The 21,654-nt window shown below is 41.3% G+C and overlaps 1 protein-coding gene across 1 annotated transcript in view; it reads right to left on the bottom strand.

Moving 5' to 3' along the window:
* The window catches only part of STKLD1 (serine/threonine kinase like domain containing 1), a gene marked incomplete at its 3' end in the record, with an annotated part of 49,352 nt that overhangs the window by 11,720 nt on the left and 15,978 nt on the right, over positions 1 to 21,654 (bottom strand). The window contains exons 7-15 of the mRNA XM_082263254.1: positions 21,258 to 21,373; positions 19,735 to 19,847; positions 19,480 to 19,640; positions 15,508 to 15,638; positions 12,896 to 12,973; positions 5,833 to 5,943; positions 5,606 to 5,746; positions 3,743 to 3,871; positions 44 to 169 (exon numbers count right to left, since the gene is read on the bottom strand). Of these exons, the coding sequence (XP_082119380.1) occupies positions 44 to 169; positions 3,743 to 3,871; positions 5,606 to 5,746; positions 5,833 to 5,943; positions 12,896 to 12,973; positions 15,508 to 15,638; positions 19,480 to 19,640; positions 19,735 to 19,847; positions 21,258 to 21,373 (1,106 nt within the window). The remainder of the gene's footprint in view (positions 1 to 43; positions 170 to 3,742; positions 3,872 to 5,605; positions 5,747 to 5,832; positions 5,944 to 12,895; positions 12,974 to 15,507; positions 15,639 to 19,479; positions 19,641 to 19,734; positions 19,848 to 21,257; positions 21,374 to 21,654) is intronic.

The raw sequence follows: 21,654 nt of genomic DNA, 5'->3' as shown, positions 1-21,654 counted from the left end.
AACGTGTTTCTGGACAAATGTGCCCTCTGCTTTTTCAGCCTACCTTTCAGGCACAGAATCCACAGGGCTGGGCTTGCTGATTCTACCAACTGTCCATCACTGGGATGTTTCTGAATCAGTGCTGTGATTAGTGGTACTGCTTTCTTCATGCCATCATCTGATACCATCTCTGTGACACCAAAAAATATGTATGTAAAGTGGTGTAAAGCTGAACTCTATGAAGACATAGGGGCACATATATAAAATGGTGAAGGTGACTTTCACCAAATTTGCATTGGTGGTGAATAAATCACTGTCATTTAAAACAAATGTACCAGGAAGATTCATCTGCAGTGAATATTTGCTGAATGTCAGATTCTCTGCTTTATAAATATACCCCAATATATACACTGAACAAAATTAAAAAACGCAACACTTTTGTTTTTGCCCCCATTTTTCATGAGCTGAACTCAAAGATCTTAGACTTTTTCTATGTACACAAAATACCTTTTTCTCTCAAATATTGTTCACAAATCTGTCTAAATCTGTGTTAGTGAACACTTCTCCTTTGCTGAAATTATCCATCCACATCAAAGGTGTGGCATATCAAGATGCTGATTAGACAGCATGATTATCGCACTGGTGTGCCTTAGGCTGGCCACAATAAAAGGCCACTCTAAAATGTGCAGTTTTATCACACAGCACAATGCCACAGATGTCGCAAGTTTTGAGGGAGCGTGCAGTTGGCATGCTGACTGCAGGAATGTACACCAGAGCTGTTGCCCGTGAATTGAATGTTCATTTCTCTACCATAAGCCTTCTCCAAAGGCGTTCAGAGAATTTGGCAGTACATCCAACCGGCCTCACAATTGCAGACCACATGTAGCCACACCAGCCCAGGACCTCCACATCCAGCATCTTCACCTCCCAAGACTGTCTGAGACTAGCCATCCGGACAGCTGCTGCAACAGTCGGTTTGCATAACTAAAGAATTGCTGTATAAACTATCAGAAACCGTCTCAGGGAAGCTCATCTGCATGCTCTTTGTCCTCATCGGGGTCTCGACCTGACTGCAGTTCGTCGTTGTAACCAACTTGAGTGGGCAAATGCTCACATTCGATGGCATCTGGCAATTTGAAGAGGTGTTCTTCATGGATGAATCCCAGTTTTCAATGTACAGGCAGATGACAGACAAGACAACATGTATGGCGTCGTGTGGGTGAACGGTTTACTGATGTCAACCTTGTGGATCGAGTGGCACATGGTGGCGGTGGGGTTATGGTATGGGCATGCATATGTTATGGACAATGAACACAGGTGCATTTTATTGATGTCATTTTGAATGCACAGAGATACCATGACGAGATCCTAAGGCCCGTTATTGTGCCATTCATCCACGACCATCACCTCATGTTGCAGCATGATAATGCACGGTCCAATGTTGCAAGGATCCTGGAAGCTGAAAACATCCCAGTTCTTGCATGGCCAGCATACTCTTCGGACATTCTACCCATTGAGCATGTTTGGGATGCTCTGGATTGGCGTAGATAACAGCGTGTTCCAGGTCCTGCCAATATCCACCAACTTTGCACTGCCATTAAAGAGGAGTGGACCAACATTCCACAGGCCACAATCAACAACCTGATTAGCTCTATGTGACGGAGACGTGTTGCACTGCATGAGGAAAATGATGGTCACACCAGATACTGACTGGTTTTCGGACCCCCCCCAATACAGTAAAACTGCACTATTTAGAGTGGCTTTTATTGTGGCCAGCCTAAGGCATACCTGTGCTATAATCATGCTAATCAGCATTTTGATACACCACACCTGTGAGGTGGATGGATTATCTTGGCAAAGCAGAAGTGCTCACTAACACAGATTTAGACAGATTTGTGAACAATTTTTGAGAGAAATAGGCCTTTTGTGTAAATAGAAAAAGTCTTAGATATTTGAGTTCAGCTCATGAAAAATGGGGGAAAAAACAAAAATGTTGCGTTTATAATTTTCTTCAGTGTAAATATACCCCAAAATAATATACTTTAAAAACAAAAAAACTATTTATTGCAGTTTAACATACTCTAAAAACATGTTTTTCTACATGCAATTAGAATAAGTGTCTGAATCTGTATTCATTCTAGGCTGGGTTTTCACATGTACGGATGTGGTTTGCAGCCTGGAGTCTGGTGTGTTTCTGTTCACCGGTTCAGGTGCGATTTAGGTGCAATTTTTTGCCGGAATTTGCATCTGAACTGTACCGCACAGGACCCTTTTCAAAACCGCACCGCGGCCGCCTCGGACATGTGTAAACCAGTTTCCATTTTATGCAAATTGGATGTGGTTGAAAACACATCCAGTTCGCATATATGTGAACCCAGCCTTAGCCTCCTATCATTACCTGCACAGCAGCACTCGGAGAGGGAGAGGCAGCACTAAGGGGCAGATCGGAATCTGGTAGAGGTGCATGTGCTGATAGAGGGAGAGAGTGGATTTTTTCAGGATGATGATGATGTATCAGTGTGTTTCTTCTCCTTAATTATCTGATTAGCAGATTGGTAGATCACCACTGCGTTCTTTACCTTGAGCAAAGAAAGTAGAGTCTCCCTCCTGCATGTGCTGTCTGGAAGAGGTGTATGACTCACATAAATGACCAGACAGAATTACATATCCGTGTACAGATAAATCAGTTCACATACGCATATTAAAGCTGTATTTTTAGTTATCTAAAGCAAAACTTTTTTTTTTATGTTTTGGTTGGCATGTAGAGAGGGTTATAACCTCTGTCAGATTCGCATTACTGTCTGTGTCCTCGTGTTAGAGATTTAACCTCTCTTACTGACCTGGTGACTATTGTCACAGAGACAGAAAGTTACAGGAAATTCAAAATTTTACAGTTGTCTTTCAATGGAGACATCTGTTCTGGTGACAATGGCATAAGAGGGGATTTTTCTTCACTTTGAAGAGATTTTTTCTGATTTATTGTGTCTCTAGGATCGGAGGAAGTGAGGGGATATCTCCCCAATGACATACAGGGCAGCAAAAAAAACTTCAAGGGTTTTAATCAATCATTCTCTACGCTCTTTAAAACTAGAAATACGTTTCAATAGGTCTGCACTTGGAGGGGCACTTTGATAGTACCATATGTGATTAGCATGCATGGTTTCTGCTGTATGCTCCTGGGACATCTATACATTTAGGACCCTTTCACACACTCCGTCCGTCGGACGGAGTCCGTTTTTCGCAGCGAGGGATCAATCCGCCGATCCCCCGCTGAGCAGGAGGATGACAGCTGTGTCTCCGCGCTGTGTGCGGAGACACAGCTGTCAGTTCCCCATGCATCTCTATGGGGGAAATCGGATGGGAACGGACCATTGGTCCGTTCTCATCCGATCCCATCCGATCCGATGGATGGATGGAAAATAGGGTTTCCATCCGTCCAGATTTGACGGATCGGATCGGATGTCAGCGGACATGTCTCCGCTGACATCCGATGCCCCATAGGGATGCATGAGGGGACCGTTGAGATCCGCCAAAAAAACTGACTTGAGTCCCCTTTGCTAGTTAGCAGGGTGGAATGCTGGGGAATGTCTTTTAATTAATTTGTAGTGAACTGCCTCTCACATGTGCATCTTTCTTATTGGTCATAAATTGATGAACTGCTTGCCATTTCTTTTTTGTAAAAAGTACCTAAGTATGATTTGTACTGGGACCGGTATAGATCAAGAGTAGTAGTGCTGATTGATGATATTAATTTTCTACTCACCAGTCATAGCCAAGCTCCAGAGCAGGGCACAGCAGGACACACACAGCTCCCTGTTTTCCAGCGAGTGTTCTGTAATCTTTATCAGATCCGGAAGGAATCCCACTCTTGCCAACATCTCTGCTGCCATCTCTAATGAAATCAGCATGTCATTATGTAAATTAACCCTTTACTATGAAAATAGGCACTATGTAGTTAAACAATATAGATACTGGTTGTCACACAAATAAACAAAAAAACATGGCATGTACATTTACTAAACAAGCTATGTTGCAATTTAATGTTATAAAAAAATGACCTTTCCTTTTCAGCCTGCAGCGCTGTCATTTTCTGTAAAATTGAATGCAACATGGTAAAAATGTGTGACTGGTTCACTGATTTTCCCAGAAGTCTGCACAAAGAAACAAGTCCGATTTTAGGCACCCCTGCAACAGACATGTACGTTTTCGTGAGATACTCCCTAGGATTAATTACTTCTGAAGGGACAGCTACAAAATATGGGGCTCCACTACAAGGTTTGTTAACATCCTTGCAATGTACGATGATCACCTTGGGGCAATCGTTTTTTTTTTCTCAACAAAAGTGGGGTTACTCTTTAACCACCTCAATACTGGGCCCTTTCACCCCCTTCCTTCCCAGACCAATTTTCAGCTTTAAGTGCTCTCGCATTTGAATGACACTCAGTCATGCTACACTGTACCCAAATTCATTTTTTATCATTTTGTTCACACAAATACAGCTTTCCTTTGGTATTGAAAAAAAAAACAATATTTTCAACTTTCTGTTTTAAAAGAAATACAATAAAATCAATTTTCATCATAAATTTAGGCCAGAATGTATTCTTCTACGTCTTTGGTAAAAAAAATCCTCATAAGTGTATGATAATAGGTTTGTGTAAAAGTTACAGAGTCTACAAGCTAGGCTACGTTTCATTGAAAATTGATCAATCCTGATGTACTTGACTACCTATCTCATTTCTTGAGGCGTAACATGTCAGGACAGTACAAATACCCCCCAAATTACCCCTTTTTGTAAAAATGACAGTCCAATGTAAATATTAGGAGGCATGGTGAGTTTTTTAAGTTGCATTTTTTTGCCCACAATAGTTTGGGTAATGAAGAATTTTTTTCCCCACAAAATTGTCATATTAACAAGTTATTTCTTACACATAACCAAGCTGTTCCCTGCAGCTCTAGCCCTTGCCTTGCCTTTGCTTCCCTACCACTTTGTTCACTGTCAGGACCAAGTACAAAAAAACTTGTGTAAGCTCTGAGTTAAACCCAACTGGTGCTTACACAGGGCTTGTCTATGTAACGGTGTTAGGCCAACCACCAAGCATTAGCACTGTCACACTAGAGGAAGGAGAATGAATTACTTGCCTTGCTCGTCCACATATAGAAGTACTGATACTTTTCTTTGCTCTCAGCAGAAAACAGTTCCAAGTAGAGAAATAGATGAGTAAATCCAGAAGGGTTGCCAGCACTAAAGTGAACCTGCCTCATTGCCGTGCATGAACAAAGCACAGATGCAATGGGAAAGCAGGCATTGTACTATGAAATACCTGAATATTACCTTGATATCCATGCCTCCACGTAGTATATCATGATGAATGACAGTACAGCTGACATACCATAAAGCAAAGGACATTTGGAACAGAAGCAACAACAACAGACACACACAGAAAACAAATGTATTCAGCAAGCAATATGCAGCAACCAATAACAGCCCAATAGAATTCAGCACTAATCTTGCCTCATCAAAGTCTGTTTTTGTTTAATATATTAAAGCATTTTGCATTTTATACTGCTTGCTCTATCTTATAGAATATGGCTGATAGTGTTCAGCATTTTACATTGTTTGGCTTACCATTGACTGTAAGCATTGTCATCAGACTGAGAATTTCAGACAGTAGCAGTTCATCATGGGAGTAAAGCCTTGCTGTCTCCACCAGCATATTGATGAAATGATCACTGGTCAAATATCCATCGATGTCTCCTTGTTCCATCCCTGAAAACAAATAGCCCCTCGTTACCATTTGTAACAGAATTTTGCAGAAATTTCAACAATTTCTGTTTACACTGTGGATGGATCACCTTGTGAAAGGAGATGACGCAGGATTCTGCTGCCTTCTAACTGCACATCATAAGAATCTCGGTGTGTCGTTATCGCTTGTGAGACTAGCTGTATGTTCTCCCCCTGAAGTCCTGAAAGATGACAACCTTTGTTAGCCCCTGCAGTGACATAGAACAAGCCTCAATAAAACATGTCAGGTAGCAAAATATTTAAAAAAGAACTCCCCTTAAAACTGTCTAATGCTGTTAACGTCAACTCGTTACAGCCCTTTGGACAGATGTTGTGACTATCCATTGGGGTTTCTTGCCAAAGTTTGGAAGCTGATGTCGGCCTTTTCTTCCACTGAGAAAATTTATTTTAGGCCAGTTTATAGAGATGGCAATCAACTTAGCAGTTTGGTAATGGGATGCACAGAAAACCTACACCAACATACAGCAGAGCGGGAATTGATCCCAAGACCTCAGTACCACAGGACTAAAATAATAACCACTATATACAACATTTCATTTTATTTCCCACACTTCAAATAGCCATAAAACATCTTGAAGTTTTTAAAACATTAGGAGCTATGCATGGCACCACCTCCCTTTGCGTGATGTACCTGTTAATGATGAGGGTGGGCACAGACACACCATATCTCCACTGACTACCAATGACCTTATAGCAGGGTGGACACAGAAACCAAATTATTTTCTCTGTCTGGTTTGGATGATCAGCTAAATTGTATATTAGCAGCCCCTTCTAAATAGTTACATAGTTAGTCTGGTTGAAAAAAGACACGAAGTCCATCTAGGTTAACCAATAAAAAGGGGGAAAACAAAACAAAAAATTCCTTCCTGATCCCCCAAGAGGCAATCGGATGATCCCTGGATCAACTTTACCTATACATTTTAATATCCAAATATATTATGTACATTTAGGTAAGAATCCAGGCCTTTTTTTAAAGCAATCTACTGAGCTGGTCAGAACCACCTCTTGAGGGAGTCTATCCCACATTTTCACAGCTCTTACTATGAAGAAGCCTTTCTGTATTTAGAGATTAAATCTCCTTTCATCCAGACGTAAAAAGTGCCCCCTTGTCACCTGTTTTGGGGGGCAGTTTGGGTGGGGGCCTGTGGAACCCAGCTTACCTTAGAGAAGTCGGGAAACTCCTTGTTTAACTCTCCAGGCCCCTCTTATGTGTAAGTCACCCTGTGTCTATTAGGGGCACAGAAAGACCATTAAGCCCAGTCTGGTCTGCCCTAACCAGACTCACAATTCAACCACACCAGACTCAGCATTTCGTTTTACCCCTGTTATCCTGGGTCTTATATGTGTGGTTTGTGTTAAAGTTGGAGAGGCTCCTTCACTTGGGACATAAATATTTATCAACAATATCCCCCAAGAAATATATGAAGATAAATTAATTCCACTGTATCAGACTACTGGGACATTGTATGAGCTTTGCCTAATAGCCTGTTGTAGACCGTTGCCATGCCTGATTAATCAGACCATACGATAATGTGATCAGCCTCACCTGATCTGGTGTACTATAAATTCTGTGAGAGTTTTCAATACACAGTTCCAGTTCCAGATTACCTAAGCTAGTGTCGGCTAGATTATTGGGTGCTATGCAATATTCAGCTATAATATTTGGTTCCTATGTCCAGACTGGAGAAAGCTATATATCTTGACGAAAGCACCAAAGCTGGGTGCTGTACTTTTCTATCACATCCTCTGTGATGGCCTTAAAGTGAATAACTCTATAATTATAGTGGAGAACTTCAGTCAGGATTTCATTGTTCCTTTGGGTTGATTTACTAAAACTGGAGATTGAAAAATCTGTAGCAGCTGTGCATGATAGCCAATCAGCTTCTAACTTCAGTTTGTTCAATAGGCTTTGACAATAAAACCTGGAAGCCGATTCGTTTCTCTGCAGATTTGCTCCGGATTTTACACTATCCAGTTTTAGTAAATCAAATCACCTGTGTCTGTGTGGGAAAACGGAAAATTGTATACTCACCTTTCCATAACTTTACTTTCCTGGTGCAGCTTCATGGCAGCATACAATGGGTTGTGGCTCCGCCCCCACAACCTGATAGGACTGGTTAACTATAAATCAAAGACAGACCTGACTCGCAGCATTCTCTAACTCTCACCCTTTGGTTTGGAATCTGTATGCTGCCATGAAGATGCACCAGGAAAGCAAAATTACAGAAAGATATACAATTTTCTGTTTTCCTGGCGCATCATAGCAGCATACAATGGGAACTAACTCGCCATACGGGAGGGTGCAAGAAAAATTTTGCAATGGTCAGTAGTGTAAAAATGCATTTTCCAAATTTTACTGTCGTGAGCCAGGTTCACATAGTAAAGTGTAATGAAGGTGTCCTAATAGGACCATATTGCTGACGTGCAAAAAGCCTCAGGAGACACTCGGCACTGGTCTGCCCACAGAGCTGGCACTGCCCAAGCTGAATGTACTCTTAAGTCCACCAGGACAGGATGGTCTTGTGATGAGTAGGCTCTTTTAATTGTCTTAATCTAGGAGGTGACTGTACGTGTTGATGCTGACTGACCCTGCCTTATGCCATGCCAGAACCAAGCAGCTTTCCTGAATGTAAAGGTAGCTGCCAAGCAGGTCATCAGAGTTAGACCAACATCCAGGGGATGTGGTTCTCTCACTTAACCAAGAAAGATGGTAAATTGACTTCCTATTATAAGTGGAAGGAGAAAGATACCCCATGGATAAAAAGCAGATGGGTTTTAGAACTATTTGGTCTGGGTAGAACATTAGGTGAGGCTCCTTGAGTGCAAAGCCTGCAGCTCCGACACCCTTTTCACAGAGGTTGTAGCAACCAGAAATATTGTCTTCAGGGTTAGATTGTGTAGCCAATTCTGTAGGATAGAAATGAGGCCTTGATAGAGCTGAGGACCATAAGCAAGTCCCACATAGGGAACAATGGTTTCCTGGCAGGTCTATAACTTCATGTAAGCCTTTTAAGAATTGCATCACTAAAGGGTTAAGAACTCCTTAAACCCCTGTAAGTGCAGACAAGGTTGAACTTTGAACATATTTGAACCTTGGCCCCTGTTCAGTCCTAGTTGTAAGAACTGCAGAACCTTGGCTGGTTTAGGTGATAAAGGACTCTAGGCTTTTGCTGTGTGAGATCTGCATAATTTACCCACATTCTCTGGTAAGTATTATTCATGGAGCCCTCTCTGGCTTGACATAAGATAGCCACTACCTGCACTGAGCACCCTTGACTTGGTAGTCTTTGCCTCTCAAATTATATGCCATCAAAAGTAGTCTCTTGGAGCTGGATGGCAAAACTGGCCATGAGAGAACAGATCCGTCATAATTGGCAGAGGCAGTGGTGACTCAATGCTCAACTGTAGGAGAGACACTAGAGCCTCCAAAACCAAAATGGTATCATTGCAATTATTGATACAGGAAGATCCACTGACAGCCTAAGAATTCTACCCTTCCACTGCTGTATAGGCAATGTACAACTCTTGCTCCTCTTATAAAAGGAGTGAATAACAGAAGGGCTTTGAACACTACTCTCAGTTCGAGAGCACTCAATGCTTTGCCTCATAAGCTGAACATCCCATGACCTTGAGCAGCCTGCTCTTTGAAATGCATCCCCCAACCTCTCTGGCTGGGGTCTGATGTGATATAAACAACAATTGGTCAGTTATGAAGAACCAAGGATACTCAGGCACTGTTCTGCTGGAAGAGACTTCGCTCTTAAAGCACCTTTGACTTTCTTTATCAGGAGGATGGATCTTCCCTTGTGAAAGTTCTACTGAATTTTTCCCGTCGCTGTTGCAGACAGTAAGACCTTTGTGTATGCCCTGGGGGAGGTGTACAGACCGAGGGGGAGGAACTGAAACTGGTAGAGGAATTGAGGATAGATTGGGACAAGTAAGTAGGTGTCTGATAAACCTACAGAGCATCCAATCTCCCAGATTTATCAATAATAGAATTGATTGGAGGTTCTCTATCTTACATGACTCCAACTTTCTGTGCTTGTTGAGTTCTTTCAAGTTTAGCACTGGGCACAGATTACCGGATTTTTTTGCTAGGAACAGAGGTGAACCTAATCTTCACACAGGCACCCCCTCGATGAGTGCACCCTTAAAAGGAGTTCCACTTTTCTCCCAAGACAGTTGCCTTAGATTTTTTAAGGCTTCAACAATGAAGATTGGGTACTTCTTCAATTCCTTACAAATCTTTTTCCCGGTCTGTAGGAGTTTGCCTCCTTATATCTACTTGGGAGTTGCCCCCTGTATGCTGGACCTTTTCTGTTTTTTGTCAGATGATATGGCTTCAGCCATAATGCCCTCCTTGTTGTGACCGACAAGGGGGGAATACCGCTCTTAAAAAACATCAATTGACATGTACAGACACATCTGCAGCAGAATCTCCCGCCAATTTCAGCTCTTACAAAGCTGATACTGCCTTGGCTCTCTTCACTCCCTGCAGGGTAACTCCACATTCCTTTTCAATCTGCAGGGCTGTAATTTTCTGTAAAATGCAAGGCAATATGGCTATCTGGAGGTGTTCTGTACACAGAATGTGTACAGAATGCACACCTGAAACATAATTTCCTGCTTGAGTATTTGGCTCACTGATTCTACCAGAAGTCTGCACAAAGATACAAGTCAGATTTTTGGCATCCACTGCAACAAAAATGTATTTTTATGTTAGATACTCCCAATAGGAAGACACATCTAAAGGGATGCAGACTCACCACTTTCCCTTTAGAGTCCTGCAGGTGCAGTAGCTAGTTAATAATTTTGAAACCACTTCCATTAGACTCACTCAGAACATGGGCTGGTTATTGCTGGTCTGCAGGTATCTGCAGATGCTACAGTATGTAGGAGCACTTCAGAGCTGGTTCTAATTTTTGGACTAGAGCCTCCTTGAACGTAACCGCAAGGTGACGTGTCTTCCCAGCTGCATTAATGATGCACCCACCAATGGAGGAGACCGCAGCAGGTTGATCTTTAGCTTTTTCAGGGTATACAGTTTTGACAACCTGTTTATACAGGTTTTTTTCTCTGACTCCTTCCATTCTTCCTGGATTAACTCCTCCAGTTGTTCAGTGTAGGAAAATGAGTACTTTCTAACCTTATGGACAGTTTCCTCCACTTCACTCCAGGCAACTGCATCCTTAACTGCCCTTGCAAAACGCTCTATTGGGCAATCGTCAAAGCCTGTGTGGCCCCTGTAATGCCTTTTTTTTTTCCGACAAGCTTTCCAATTTGGACACCACCTACTGGCTCTGGTTGGAAGTGCTAGGCAATTTAGCCCCTGACTAGGAAGTACAGGCTTCATGTATCAACTCCTTGGCTGATTCTTTAATCAAGACGGCTACTTTCCAAACTTCCCCTTCTTTGTCAGTTGTCGCTTCCTCCAAGCGGACCAAGTGGACTTGACATACTAGCTTGTCAGGCAATGACTTTCCACCACAAACACTGCAACCATTAATGCTGGTAACCTGTGGTGTTAGTAAAAAATAATGAAGAGCGAGATGATGACCTTAATCAATGTTGCCTGGATGTCTGCGCCTAAATATTAAATGTTCTGGCTTTTAAAAAGCTCCCTCGATCTTGAGGCACATGCAGGGCTGTGTTCTGATTGTTCCAGGAAGACTTGACATATTAGCTTGGCAGGCAATGACTCTCCACCACAAATGCAGCATCTATTAGGGCTGGTAACCTGTGAGGTTTGTAAACAGGGAGCAATGATAATGAGTGGTGAGATCATGGCCGTGATCAACATTGCCTGGATGTCTGCTCTTAGATGGCGACTTGTCTTGACCTTTAGAGGGCTTCCTCCATCTTGAGGTCCTTACAGGGCTGTAGATATTGGCTCTCTTTTTCTTAATCTTCACTACTTACCTATACCTTAAAGGTATGGGGTGGTCTGCCTGGGCAGCGTTCCCCATAGAAACAGAGCAAAGCAGCAGACTAAAATGAAAAACAGCATGACACAGTGATCCTAGAGCAACACTGAGAAGGAGAAAGCAAAGCCAAGGCGAATGCCATAAAGAGCACAGTAATCCCAGAGCAACACTGAGAAGGAGATAGGAAAAGCTCAGGTGAATGCCATAAAAAGGGAAAACATACCTGCAAACAATGACCACATAAGCATCCAGCATGCATGAGTAGAGAGCGCCACCATGTGTTGCCCAAAAATTCCATAAAACCATTTAAAACTATCACATTTTGCCATTAGTGATGATATCAGTGCCTGAACATGATCAGATCACCATCTTGGAAAAGGGCCACAGGGGCCGCATCACTTCCTGTCTTTCATGCTCAGAGTGCAGAGTGTACTTGCACTGCTGCAGCCATCTTGGAAATGGCAAATGCCCACGAAAAAAGAGAAAAGAGGTGAAAAGCATATGGAAAGCAAAGGGAAAACACTGTCATTTACGTCCAAGCTTGTTTAAAGCTTTCTTTGATAGGCCTGCTCCACCAGAATGGGGCTCCAACCATAAAGCTCATGTAGAGGCTGCAAAGAGAGGACTTCCACCCAGAAGAGGCTGAACTATGCCCCCCCAGACCACCAGAATGGGGCTCCAACCATATAGCTAATTTAGAGACTGTACAGGAAGGACTTCCACCTAAGAGAGGCTAAACCTGGCTGGGGCGACAAACGGTAAGGGATACCTCACGACTCCAGTCCTGATCAGATGAGGACAAAAAGGAGAATGCTATGAGGCGGTCCTGATGACAGGAAGTGAGAAGAAACCTTCCCAATAAGTAATACAAACTTGGCAGATATTCTAAGCATTCCCCGCTATCCAAAACAAAAGTTAGTGAAGGGGAATTTATTTTCAACTACTGCCTTCCTATTTCAATAAATCTAACAAATGTGTGTAACATGACGTATTACAGGGTCTGGCTACTCAGAAAGGTTAAACAGATGTCAAAGGTCCAAATTTCTGTACCACTTTAGTGAAATTTACCTACAAAGGTGTGAATGTTACTGCATATAATGTTACTTCATATATTGTAACTTTTAGCAATTCTGGTTGTATTCAGATCTGGACTCCCACCCCCCTGTTGTAGATGCCTGAGGTCACTTACCATCTTTGGTATATCTGGCCAACACCCTTAGTGCTGATAATTGGGCCTCTTCAAACTCTACATAATTTTGCATGAATTCTGGAACAAAAATCACACACGCTCTCAGTTAGCCAGTCTGTAAATAGTAGAAGTGTACTGCCAAATTTCAACTGTTTCAACCAAAAGCGTGGCAATATGATATGATAATAAGATAGTGTATTTCAAACCAGATAGGAAAATCAAAAATACTTCAAAACCAAAAACAACTGCAGTTTTTTTGTTCAATGCTTATGTGTTGTAGGTCAGAGCATTTATTAGCACAAAACTCCAGATAAATAATATAAATCAGATAGCACAATGTGGATCGCTAACCAGTCTAGTTTTTGCTAAGGATTTTGGAAGAAGATATTTTTGCAGTTTAAAGTTTTGCGTTGAAACTCTCACAGTCAAAAAACCAAAACATTTTGATATTTGACAATATACAGTGGGTACGGAAAGTATTCAGACCCCCTTAAATTTTTCACTCTTTGTTATATTGAAGCCATTTGCTAAAATCATTTAAGTTCATTCTTCTTCCTCATGAATGTACACATAGCACCCCATACTGACAGAAAAACACAGAATTGTTGACATTGTTGCAGATTTATTAAAAAAGAAAAACTGAAATATCACATGGTCCTAAGTATTCAGACCCTTTGCTGTGACACTCATATATTTAACTCAGGTGCTTTCCATTTCTTCTGATCATCCTTGAGATGGTTCTACACCTTCATTTGAGTCCAGCTGTGTTTGATTATACTGATTGGACTTGATTAGGAAAGCCACACACCTGTCTATATAAGACCTTCCAGATCACAATGCATGTCAGAGCAAATGAGAATCATGAGGTCAAAGGAACTGCCTGAAGAGCTCAGAGACAGAATTGTGGCAAGGCACAGATCTGGCCAAGGTTACAAAAAGATTTCTGCTGCACTTAAGGTTCCTAAGAGCACAGTGGCCTCCATAATCCTCAAATGGAAGACGTTTGGGACTACCAGAACCCTTCCTAGAGCTGGCTGTCCGGCCAAACTGAGCTATCGGGGGAGAAGAGCCTTGGTGAGAGAGGTAAAGAAGAACCCAAAGATCACTGTAGCTGAGCTCCAGAGATGCAGTCAGGAGATGGGAGAAAGTTGTAGAAAGTCAACCATCACTGCAGCCCTCCACCAGTCGGGGCTTTATGGCAAAGTGGCCCGACGGAAGCCTCTCCTCAGTGTAAGACACATGAAAGCCCGCATGGAGTTTGCTAAAAAACACCTGAAGGACTCCAAGATGGTGAGAAATAAGATTCTCTGGTCGGATGAGACCAAAATAGAACTTTTTGGCCTTAATTCTAAGCGGTATGTGTGGAGAAAACCAGGCACTGCTCATCACCTGTCCAATACAGTCCCAACAGTGAAGCATGGTGGTGGCAGCATCATGCTGTGGGGGTGTTTTTCAGCTGCAGGGACAGGACGACTGGTTGCAATCGAGGGAAAGATGAATGCGGCCAAGTACAGGGATATCCTGGACAAAAACCTTCTCCAGAGTGCTCTGGACCTCAGACTGGGCCGAAGGTTTACCTTCCAACAAGACAATGACCCTAAGCACACAGCTAAAATAACAAAGGAGTGGCTTCACAACAACTCCGTGACTGTTCTTGAAGGGCCCAGCCAGAGCCCTGACTTAAACCCAATTGGGCATCTCTGGAGAGACCTAAAAATGGCTGTCCACCAACGTTTACCATCCAACCTGACAGAACTGAAGAGGATCTGCAAGGAGGAATGGCAGAGGATCCCCAAATCCAGGTGTGAAAGACTTGTTGCATCTTTCCCAAAAAGACTCCTGGCTGTATTAGATCAAAAGGGGGCTTCTACTAAATACTGCGCAAAGGGTCTGAATACTTAGGACCATGTGATATTTCAGTTTTTCTTTTTTAATAAATCTGCAACAATGTCAACAATTCTGTGTTTTTCTGTCAGTATGGGTGCTATGTGTACATTCATGAGGAAGAAGAATGAACTTAAATGATTTTAGCAAATGGCTGCAATATAAAAAAGAGTGAAACATTTAAGGGGGTCTGAATACTTTCCGTACCCACTGTATATATATGACATATATTGATTTTTAATATTAATAAAATATTTGTATTATTTTATGTTTATATAGGGTTATGTGAAAAAAATATTCAATGTACTTGATGCCTTTATGCTTACTATATCTCTATTTGCATATTACATTTACTGTTGTGGAGTCTCCTTTTAGTGGTTATCTGTATTTCACTGCACTCACTCTCTCACTAACAGCTGCTGAGATAAAATACTCTATAGAGAGTAGAGTGTTTTTAGTCAGTCACACCCAGCTGATAAATGTGTATTGACTGAAGATCAGCAAGGCACAACCACTGTTCAGCACTGCTAAGCAGAAACAAGATAGTGAACACACATGGCTAACCCAATGTACTGTACACATGTAATTACTAAGTATTAATGAAAGTTATTATGTGTCCGCAGGAGAACCCAACAAACACAACTGGAAACAAGGAAGAGTTGGTGTCTAAAATAAATTTCAGCTGGCTATTTCTGTACAGAACACAGATTCCTATATTGCTGCCTTACTCAGGATGCTCTCTAGGCTGTTCTCTTCGAGTTGATCCAAAATAGAAGGGGGCAGTGTCTTCTTCACTCCAGACAACGGAGAGCCAACCAGAGCTAAGCATTTCTTGATGTAGGGTTCATTCACCAAATCTCTGTAGATGAGAGCTGTTAGCTTGTAAATATAATCCAGAACTGCTGTACAAACTGTGATCATGCTTTGCATAGAAATTCCCATGCAGTCATCATTCTGTGTTTCAAAAGGTGTGTGTGTTTATTTTTTGCAACATGATTTGGAATTTAGGCCTCATTTTAACTGTAATAAGTTATTAAAGGGTAAATAAATCTAGATTCAAATTTGGACTTCTAGGGCATTGACTATGTGATTAGCACTACTGCTTTGTTGCTCTCCTTCTGTCTGTTTTGGGTTCCTTTGGTTGCTCCAGTTTCCTCTTCAAACCCAAAACAACTGGTATTTGGTGTCTTACTAAAATTGCCCCTACAAAATGTCCATGTATATAGAGACCGATCAGTTCCCTATGCAGTTTAAAATCGAATGCCTCTATCATGGTGATACAGATATACCAGGGTCAATGTGGTCAATAGAAACATAGAATGTGTCGGCAGATAAGAACCATTTGGCCCATCTAGTCTGCCCAATATATCTGAATCCTATGAATAGTCCCTGGCCCTATCTTATATGAAGGATAGCCTTATGCCTATCCCATGCATGCTTAAACTCCTTCACTGTATTTGCAGCTACCACTTCTGCAGGAAGGTTATTCCATGCATCCACTACTCTCTCAGTAAAGTAATACTTCCTCATATTACTTTTAAACCTTTGCCCCTCTAATTTAAAACTGTGTCCTCTTGTGGTAGTTTTTCTTCTTTTAAATATGCTCTCCTCCTTTACCGAGTTGATTCCCTTTATGTATTTAAAAGTTTCTATCATATCCCCTCTGTCTCTTCTTTCTTCCAAGCTATACATGTTAAGGTCCTTTAACCTTTCCTGGTAAGTTTTTTCCTGCAATCCATGTACTAGTTTAGTAGCTCTTCTCTGAACTCTCTCTAGAGTATCTATATCCTTCTGGAGATATGGCCTCCAGTACTGCGCACAATACTCCAAGTGAGGTCTCACCAGTGTTCTGTACAGCGGCATAAGCACTTCTCTCTTTCTACTGCTTATACCTCTCCCTATACATCCAAGCATTCTGCTGGCATTTCGTGCTGCTCTATTACATTGTCTTCCCACCTTTAAGTCTTCTGAAATAATTACTCCTAAATCCCTTTCCTCAGATACTGAGGTCAGGACTGTGTCAAATATTCTATATTCTGCCCTTGGGTTTTTACGTCCCAGGTGCATTATCTTGCACTTATCCACATTAAATTTCAGTTGCCAGAGTTCTGACCATTCTTCTAGTTTTCCTAAATCCTTTTCCATTTGGCGTTTCCCTCCAGGAACATCAACCCTGTTACATATCTTTGTGTCATCAGCAAAAAGACAAACCTTACCATCGAGGCCTTTTGCAATATCACTTATGAAGATATTAAACAAAATTGGTCCCAGTACAGATCCCTGAGGTACCCCACTGGTAACATGACCTTGTTCTGAATGTTCTCCATTGACTACAACCTTCTGTTGTCTGTCACTCAGCCACTGCCTAATCCACTCAACAATATGGGAGTCCATGCTCAATGACTGCAGTTTATTGATAAGTCTTCTATGTGGGACAGTGTCAAAAGCCTTACTAAAATCTAGATATGCAATGTCTACTGCACCTCCACCGTCTATTATTTTAGTCACCCAGTCAAAAAAATCTATAAGATTTGTTTGACATGATCTCCCTGAAGTAAACCCATGTTTTTCATCTTACAATCCATGGGATTTAAGATGTTCCACAATCCTATCCTTTAATAGGGTTTACATTAATTTGCCTACTATTGATGTCAGACTCACTGGTCTATAGTTGCTCGATTCCTCCCTATTACCTTTCTTGTGAATGGGCACGACATTTGCCAATTTCCAATCTTCCGGGACGACTCCTGTTACTAATGATTGGTTAAATAAATCTGTTAATGGTTTTGCCAGCTCACCACTAAGCTCTTTTAATAATTTTGGGTGTATCTCATCAGGACCCTGTGACTTATTTGTCTTCACTTTAGACAGCAATCTTAGAACGTCTTCCTCTGTAAAGACACATGCATCAAACGATTCATTAGTCATCCTTTCAAGTGGAGGTCCTTCTCCTTTTTCTTCTGTAAAAACTGAACAGAAGTATTCATTAAGGCAGTCGGCTAGCCCTTTATTCTCTTCTACATACCTTCCGTCCTTTGTTTTTAATTTAGTTATTCCTTGTTTTAATTTCCTTTTTTCATTTATATATCTGAAGAATGTCTTATCCCCCTTTTTCATAGACTGAGCTAGTTTTTCTTCTGCCTGCGCTTTAGAAGTTATAACTTGCTTGGCCTCTTTCTGCCTAATCTTGTAGATTTCCTTATCTTCATTGCTCTGGGTTTTTTTATAATTACAAAATGCTAGCTTTTTATTTTTAATGATTTGGGCCACTTCTGCTGAGTACCACAGTGGTCTCTTCCTTTTTTTGCTTTTACTGACAAGTCTAATGCAATTTTCTGTTGCCTTCAATAATGCACCTTTTAAGTAGTCCCATTTCTCCTGGACTCCATGTAATCCGTACCAGTCTGATAAGGACTCATTTATGACTAATTTCATTTTTGAAAAATCTGTTTTTCTAAAATCTAAAACTTTTGTTTTTGTGTGGTGTGACTCTTTCACAGTTCTTATATTAAACCACACTGACTGGTGATCACTGGATCCCAAGGTTTCGCCTACAATGACATCATATACCGAATCCCCATTTGTGAATACCAGATCCAAAATGGCCTCCCTCCGGGTTGGCTCCTCAACCACTTGTTGCAGAGACAACCCCAGTAGGGAGTTTAGAATATCTGTACTCCTGGTAGAACTTGCTATTTTGGTTTTCCAGTTTATATCTGGAAGATTGAAATCTCCCATAATGATAACTTCTCCTTTCATTGTCATTTTAGCTATTTCTTCAACTAGTAGATCATCTAGTTCTTTGACTTGACCAGGTGGTCTATATATCACACCTACACGAGTTACTGCATGATTAGCAAACTGCAACGTAACCCAAACTGACTCTATGTTGGCTTCACCAACTTGTATTAGGTTAGATTTAATGCTATCTTTCACATACAGGGCCACTCCTCCTCCTTTCTTGCCTTCTCTGTCTCTTCTGTATAAAGAGTACCCTGGTATGGTTATGTCCCAGTCATTTCTTTCATTAAACCATGTCTCCGTAACAGCCACTAAATCTACATTCTCAGATGCCATAATTGACCCAAGTTCATTGATTTTTTTACCTAAACTGCAAGCATTTGTAGACAGGACTCTGAGCTTATCATTTCTTAACCTCTGTGCTTCTGACCTGTTCTGGCATTGTTTCGGGGGGCAATTGGACTCTTGTAATTCCACTCTTTTGCCCCCCCTTCCTAGTTTAAATACTCTTTCGCAAATTCTTGGAGTTGTTCACTAAGTACATTTGTTCCTTTGAGAGAAAGATGCAAACCATCTTTTTTGTACAGTTCCTTTCTATTCCAAGTAGAGCTATCATGAGAAACAAAGCCAAATCCTTGATCTTGACACCATTTACTAAGCCATATGTTGAACTCCTTTATGCGCCTCTGCCTATCATTCTGAACATTATGCACAGGCAGAACTTCAGAAAATGAAATGGTGGATGCAAAATCCTGTACGTCATTTCCAAGTGTGATAAAAGATTTTTTCACCTCTGACACTTCATTGCAAGCCAGGTCAATGGCCTACTGATCTGTTTTTGGATTGTTTGCACCCAGAAGAAACACACACAAACATGAGGAGAGAATACAAAGTGCAGACAGAAAAAGGCCGTTATGCAAACCTGTACAGCCCAACAAGTTTTAGTATGTCATACTCACTTAATTGATGATCTCTCCTCAGGGTGATTTTTTAGCATTTTTTGCAACAGGCAGCAAAGATCCTCTGGGTAACCAGCTAGCCCCTGAAGGGTCTCAAAAACTGCGCCCAGGCATGATGAGTTCCCCTTGACCATTTGGAGCAGATCAGTAATGTCTCGATCCTGTACCAGAGTATAAAACTAGCATGTCATTGGTCTGTTAGAAACACAGACTGGTGGAGTGAATTTGGGAAAACAATGATTCTAAAGAACATACAGATTTTACAGAAGTCGTCATCACGTCCAACAAAATGCATCCCAGAGACCAAACGTCCGACTTCTCGCTGTATATACAATGGATAGATTCCGGGGCCATGAAAACCTTCTGCTCTGTAATTAGATGTGGCGTATATAAATGAAATGTAGATATATAAATAAATTACAGCTGTGTCATCCATAGTCCTGAAAACATTTTCCTACGCACAGCTGAATTTCTATACAGTAATCTCTTTAAAGGATTTGGCTACCTCTGGTAAGCCCAACATGGCTGAAACCATACATATGTATGCTAGGTAAAACATGACAGACCCTTTTTAAAGACAATAAAAAAACAGCATAAACCTTTAATATGAGGAGCTTCTAAAATCACAAAATGTAACTAATTCGTAGATTTACCTAATTTTCTTGCAATAAAATAGCATCTAATATAGACTCCAGTACCCTCACAAAGTATGTGTTTCAGGCCACTCCCTCCACTATGTCATCCTATCTAACAGTACAGGTGTGCACTTCTGCCATTTTTATTTTTTGCACTATAAATAAAAAAAGAGTGACAATTCTGAAATAAAAACAATATTTTTTACTTTCTGCTTTATAACATTCCCCATAAAAACAAACCTTAAAAATCAAAATTTTCATCATTTTAGGCCAATTTGTATTCTCCTACTTATTTTTGGTAAAAGAAATCCCAATAAGTGTATATTGATTGTTTTTTTACGGAAAATTTATCGCGTCTACAAACTAGGGAAAAGATTTATGTCATTTTTAATTATTTATTTATTTTTACTAATAATGGCGGTGGTCAGCGACTTTTAGCGGGACTGCGACATTGCGGCGGACAGAGCAGACACCTAACTGACATTTTTGACACTTTTGGGGGGCCAGTGACTACAGTAATCAGTGCTAAACATTTGCACTGTTACTGTACTAATGACTCTGGCAGGGAAGGGATTAACACCAGGGGCAATCAAAGGGTTAAATGTGTCCCTAGGGGGTGCTTTATAACTGTGGGGGGGATAGGCCTGCTGCATGAACACAGAAACCTATGTTCCTAAATAGAAGGAACACAGAATCCCTGTGTTCATAACTGACAGAACAGCGGTCTGACATGTTTACTAAGGTAGACCACCGTTCTGTCTCCACGGGGAGTGATCGTGGGTGCCCGGCAGCAATCGCGGCTGCCGTATACGCTGATTGGCTCCCCCTGTGGCACGCGCACCCCCACTAGTGGTTCCGCGAAGCAACGTACATATACGTTGTTTCGCAGGACAGAGCCGACCCCCCGCAGTAAAACGACGGCAGCTAGTCGGCAAGTCGTTAAGAGTATTTTCACAGAAAAAAAACTAGAATTTATAAAAAGATAATAAGACTTTATTGCCTTTATTATAAATACAATTGGTGGAATTATCTGAAAAGAGTCTTTCAGAACCATAAAGTCGCCACAATCAGGAGGTATGGGACACCTTTAAGAAAACTCTGCCAGATGTTCAGGAAAATGACTTGTTTTTGCAATGCTCTTACCAGGATCCATTCTTCTCTTCACCTTTGACTCATCTGTCACCAACGTTTCCGGAAGAAAATCACTTATCACAAATGTGTCCTTGTTTTTCACAAAGATGTTGCTGGGTTTGAGGTTTCTGGGTCAGAAGACAGCAAAATATATATATATTTTTTTTGAAAAACATTTTATTGGGTATTAAAACAAACAACATACAACAACAACGAGTGCATAAGGTTCAAAAAAGAAACGCAAAACTGGGTCTCAGTATGTATAACAGCAAAGATACCCACGCAGGGGCAAGAAGGAACAGATGGCAGTACACTGAGAAGAAACAAGTGGGGTACATACAGTACATAATGAGGTAGGCATTGAAAAAACATGCAGTGGGTTTTAGAGCATCGCAGACCCCACCACCCG

Source organism: Pelophylax lessonae (genome assembly GCF_965119305.1).
Source record: "Pelophylax lessonae genome assembly, chromosome: 7".
In the NCBI taxonomy this organism is placed as follows: Eukaryota; Metazoa; Chordata; class Amphibia; order Anura; family Ranidae; genus Pelophylax; species Pelophylax lessonae.
This window is presented reverse-complemented; position numbering and strand designations above follow the sequence as displayed.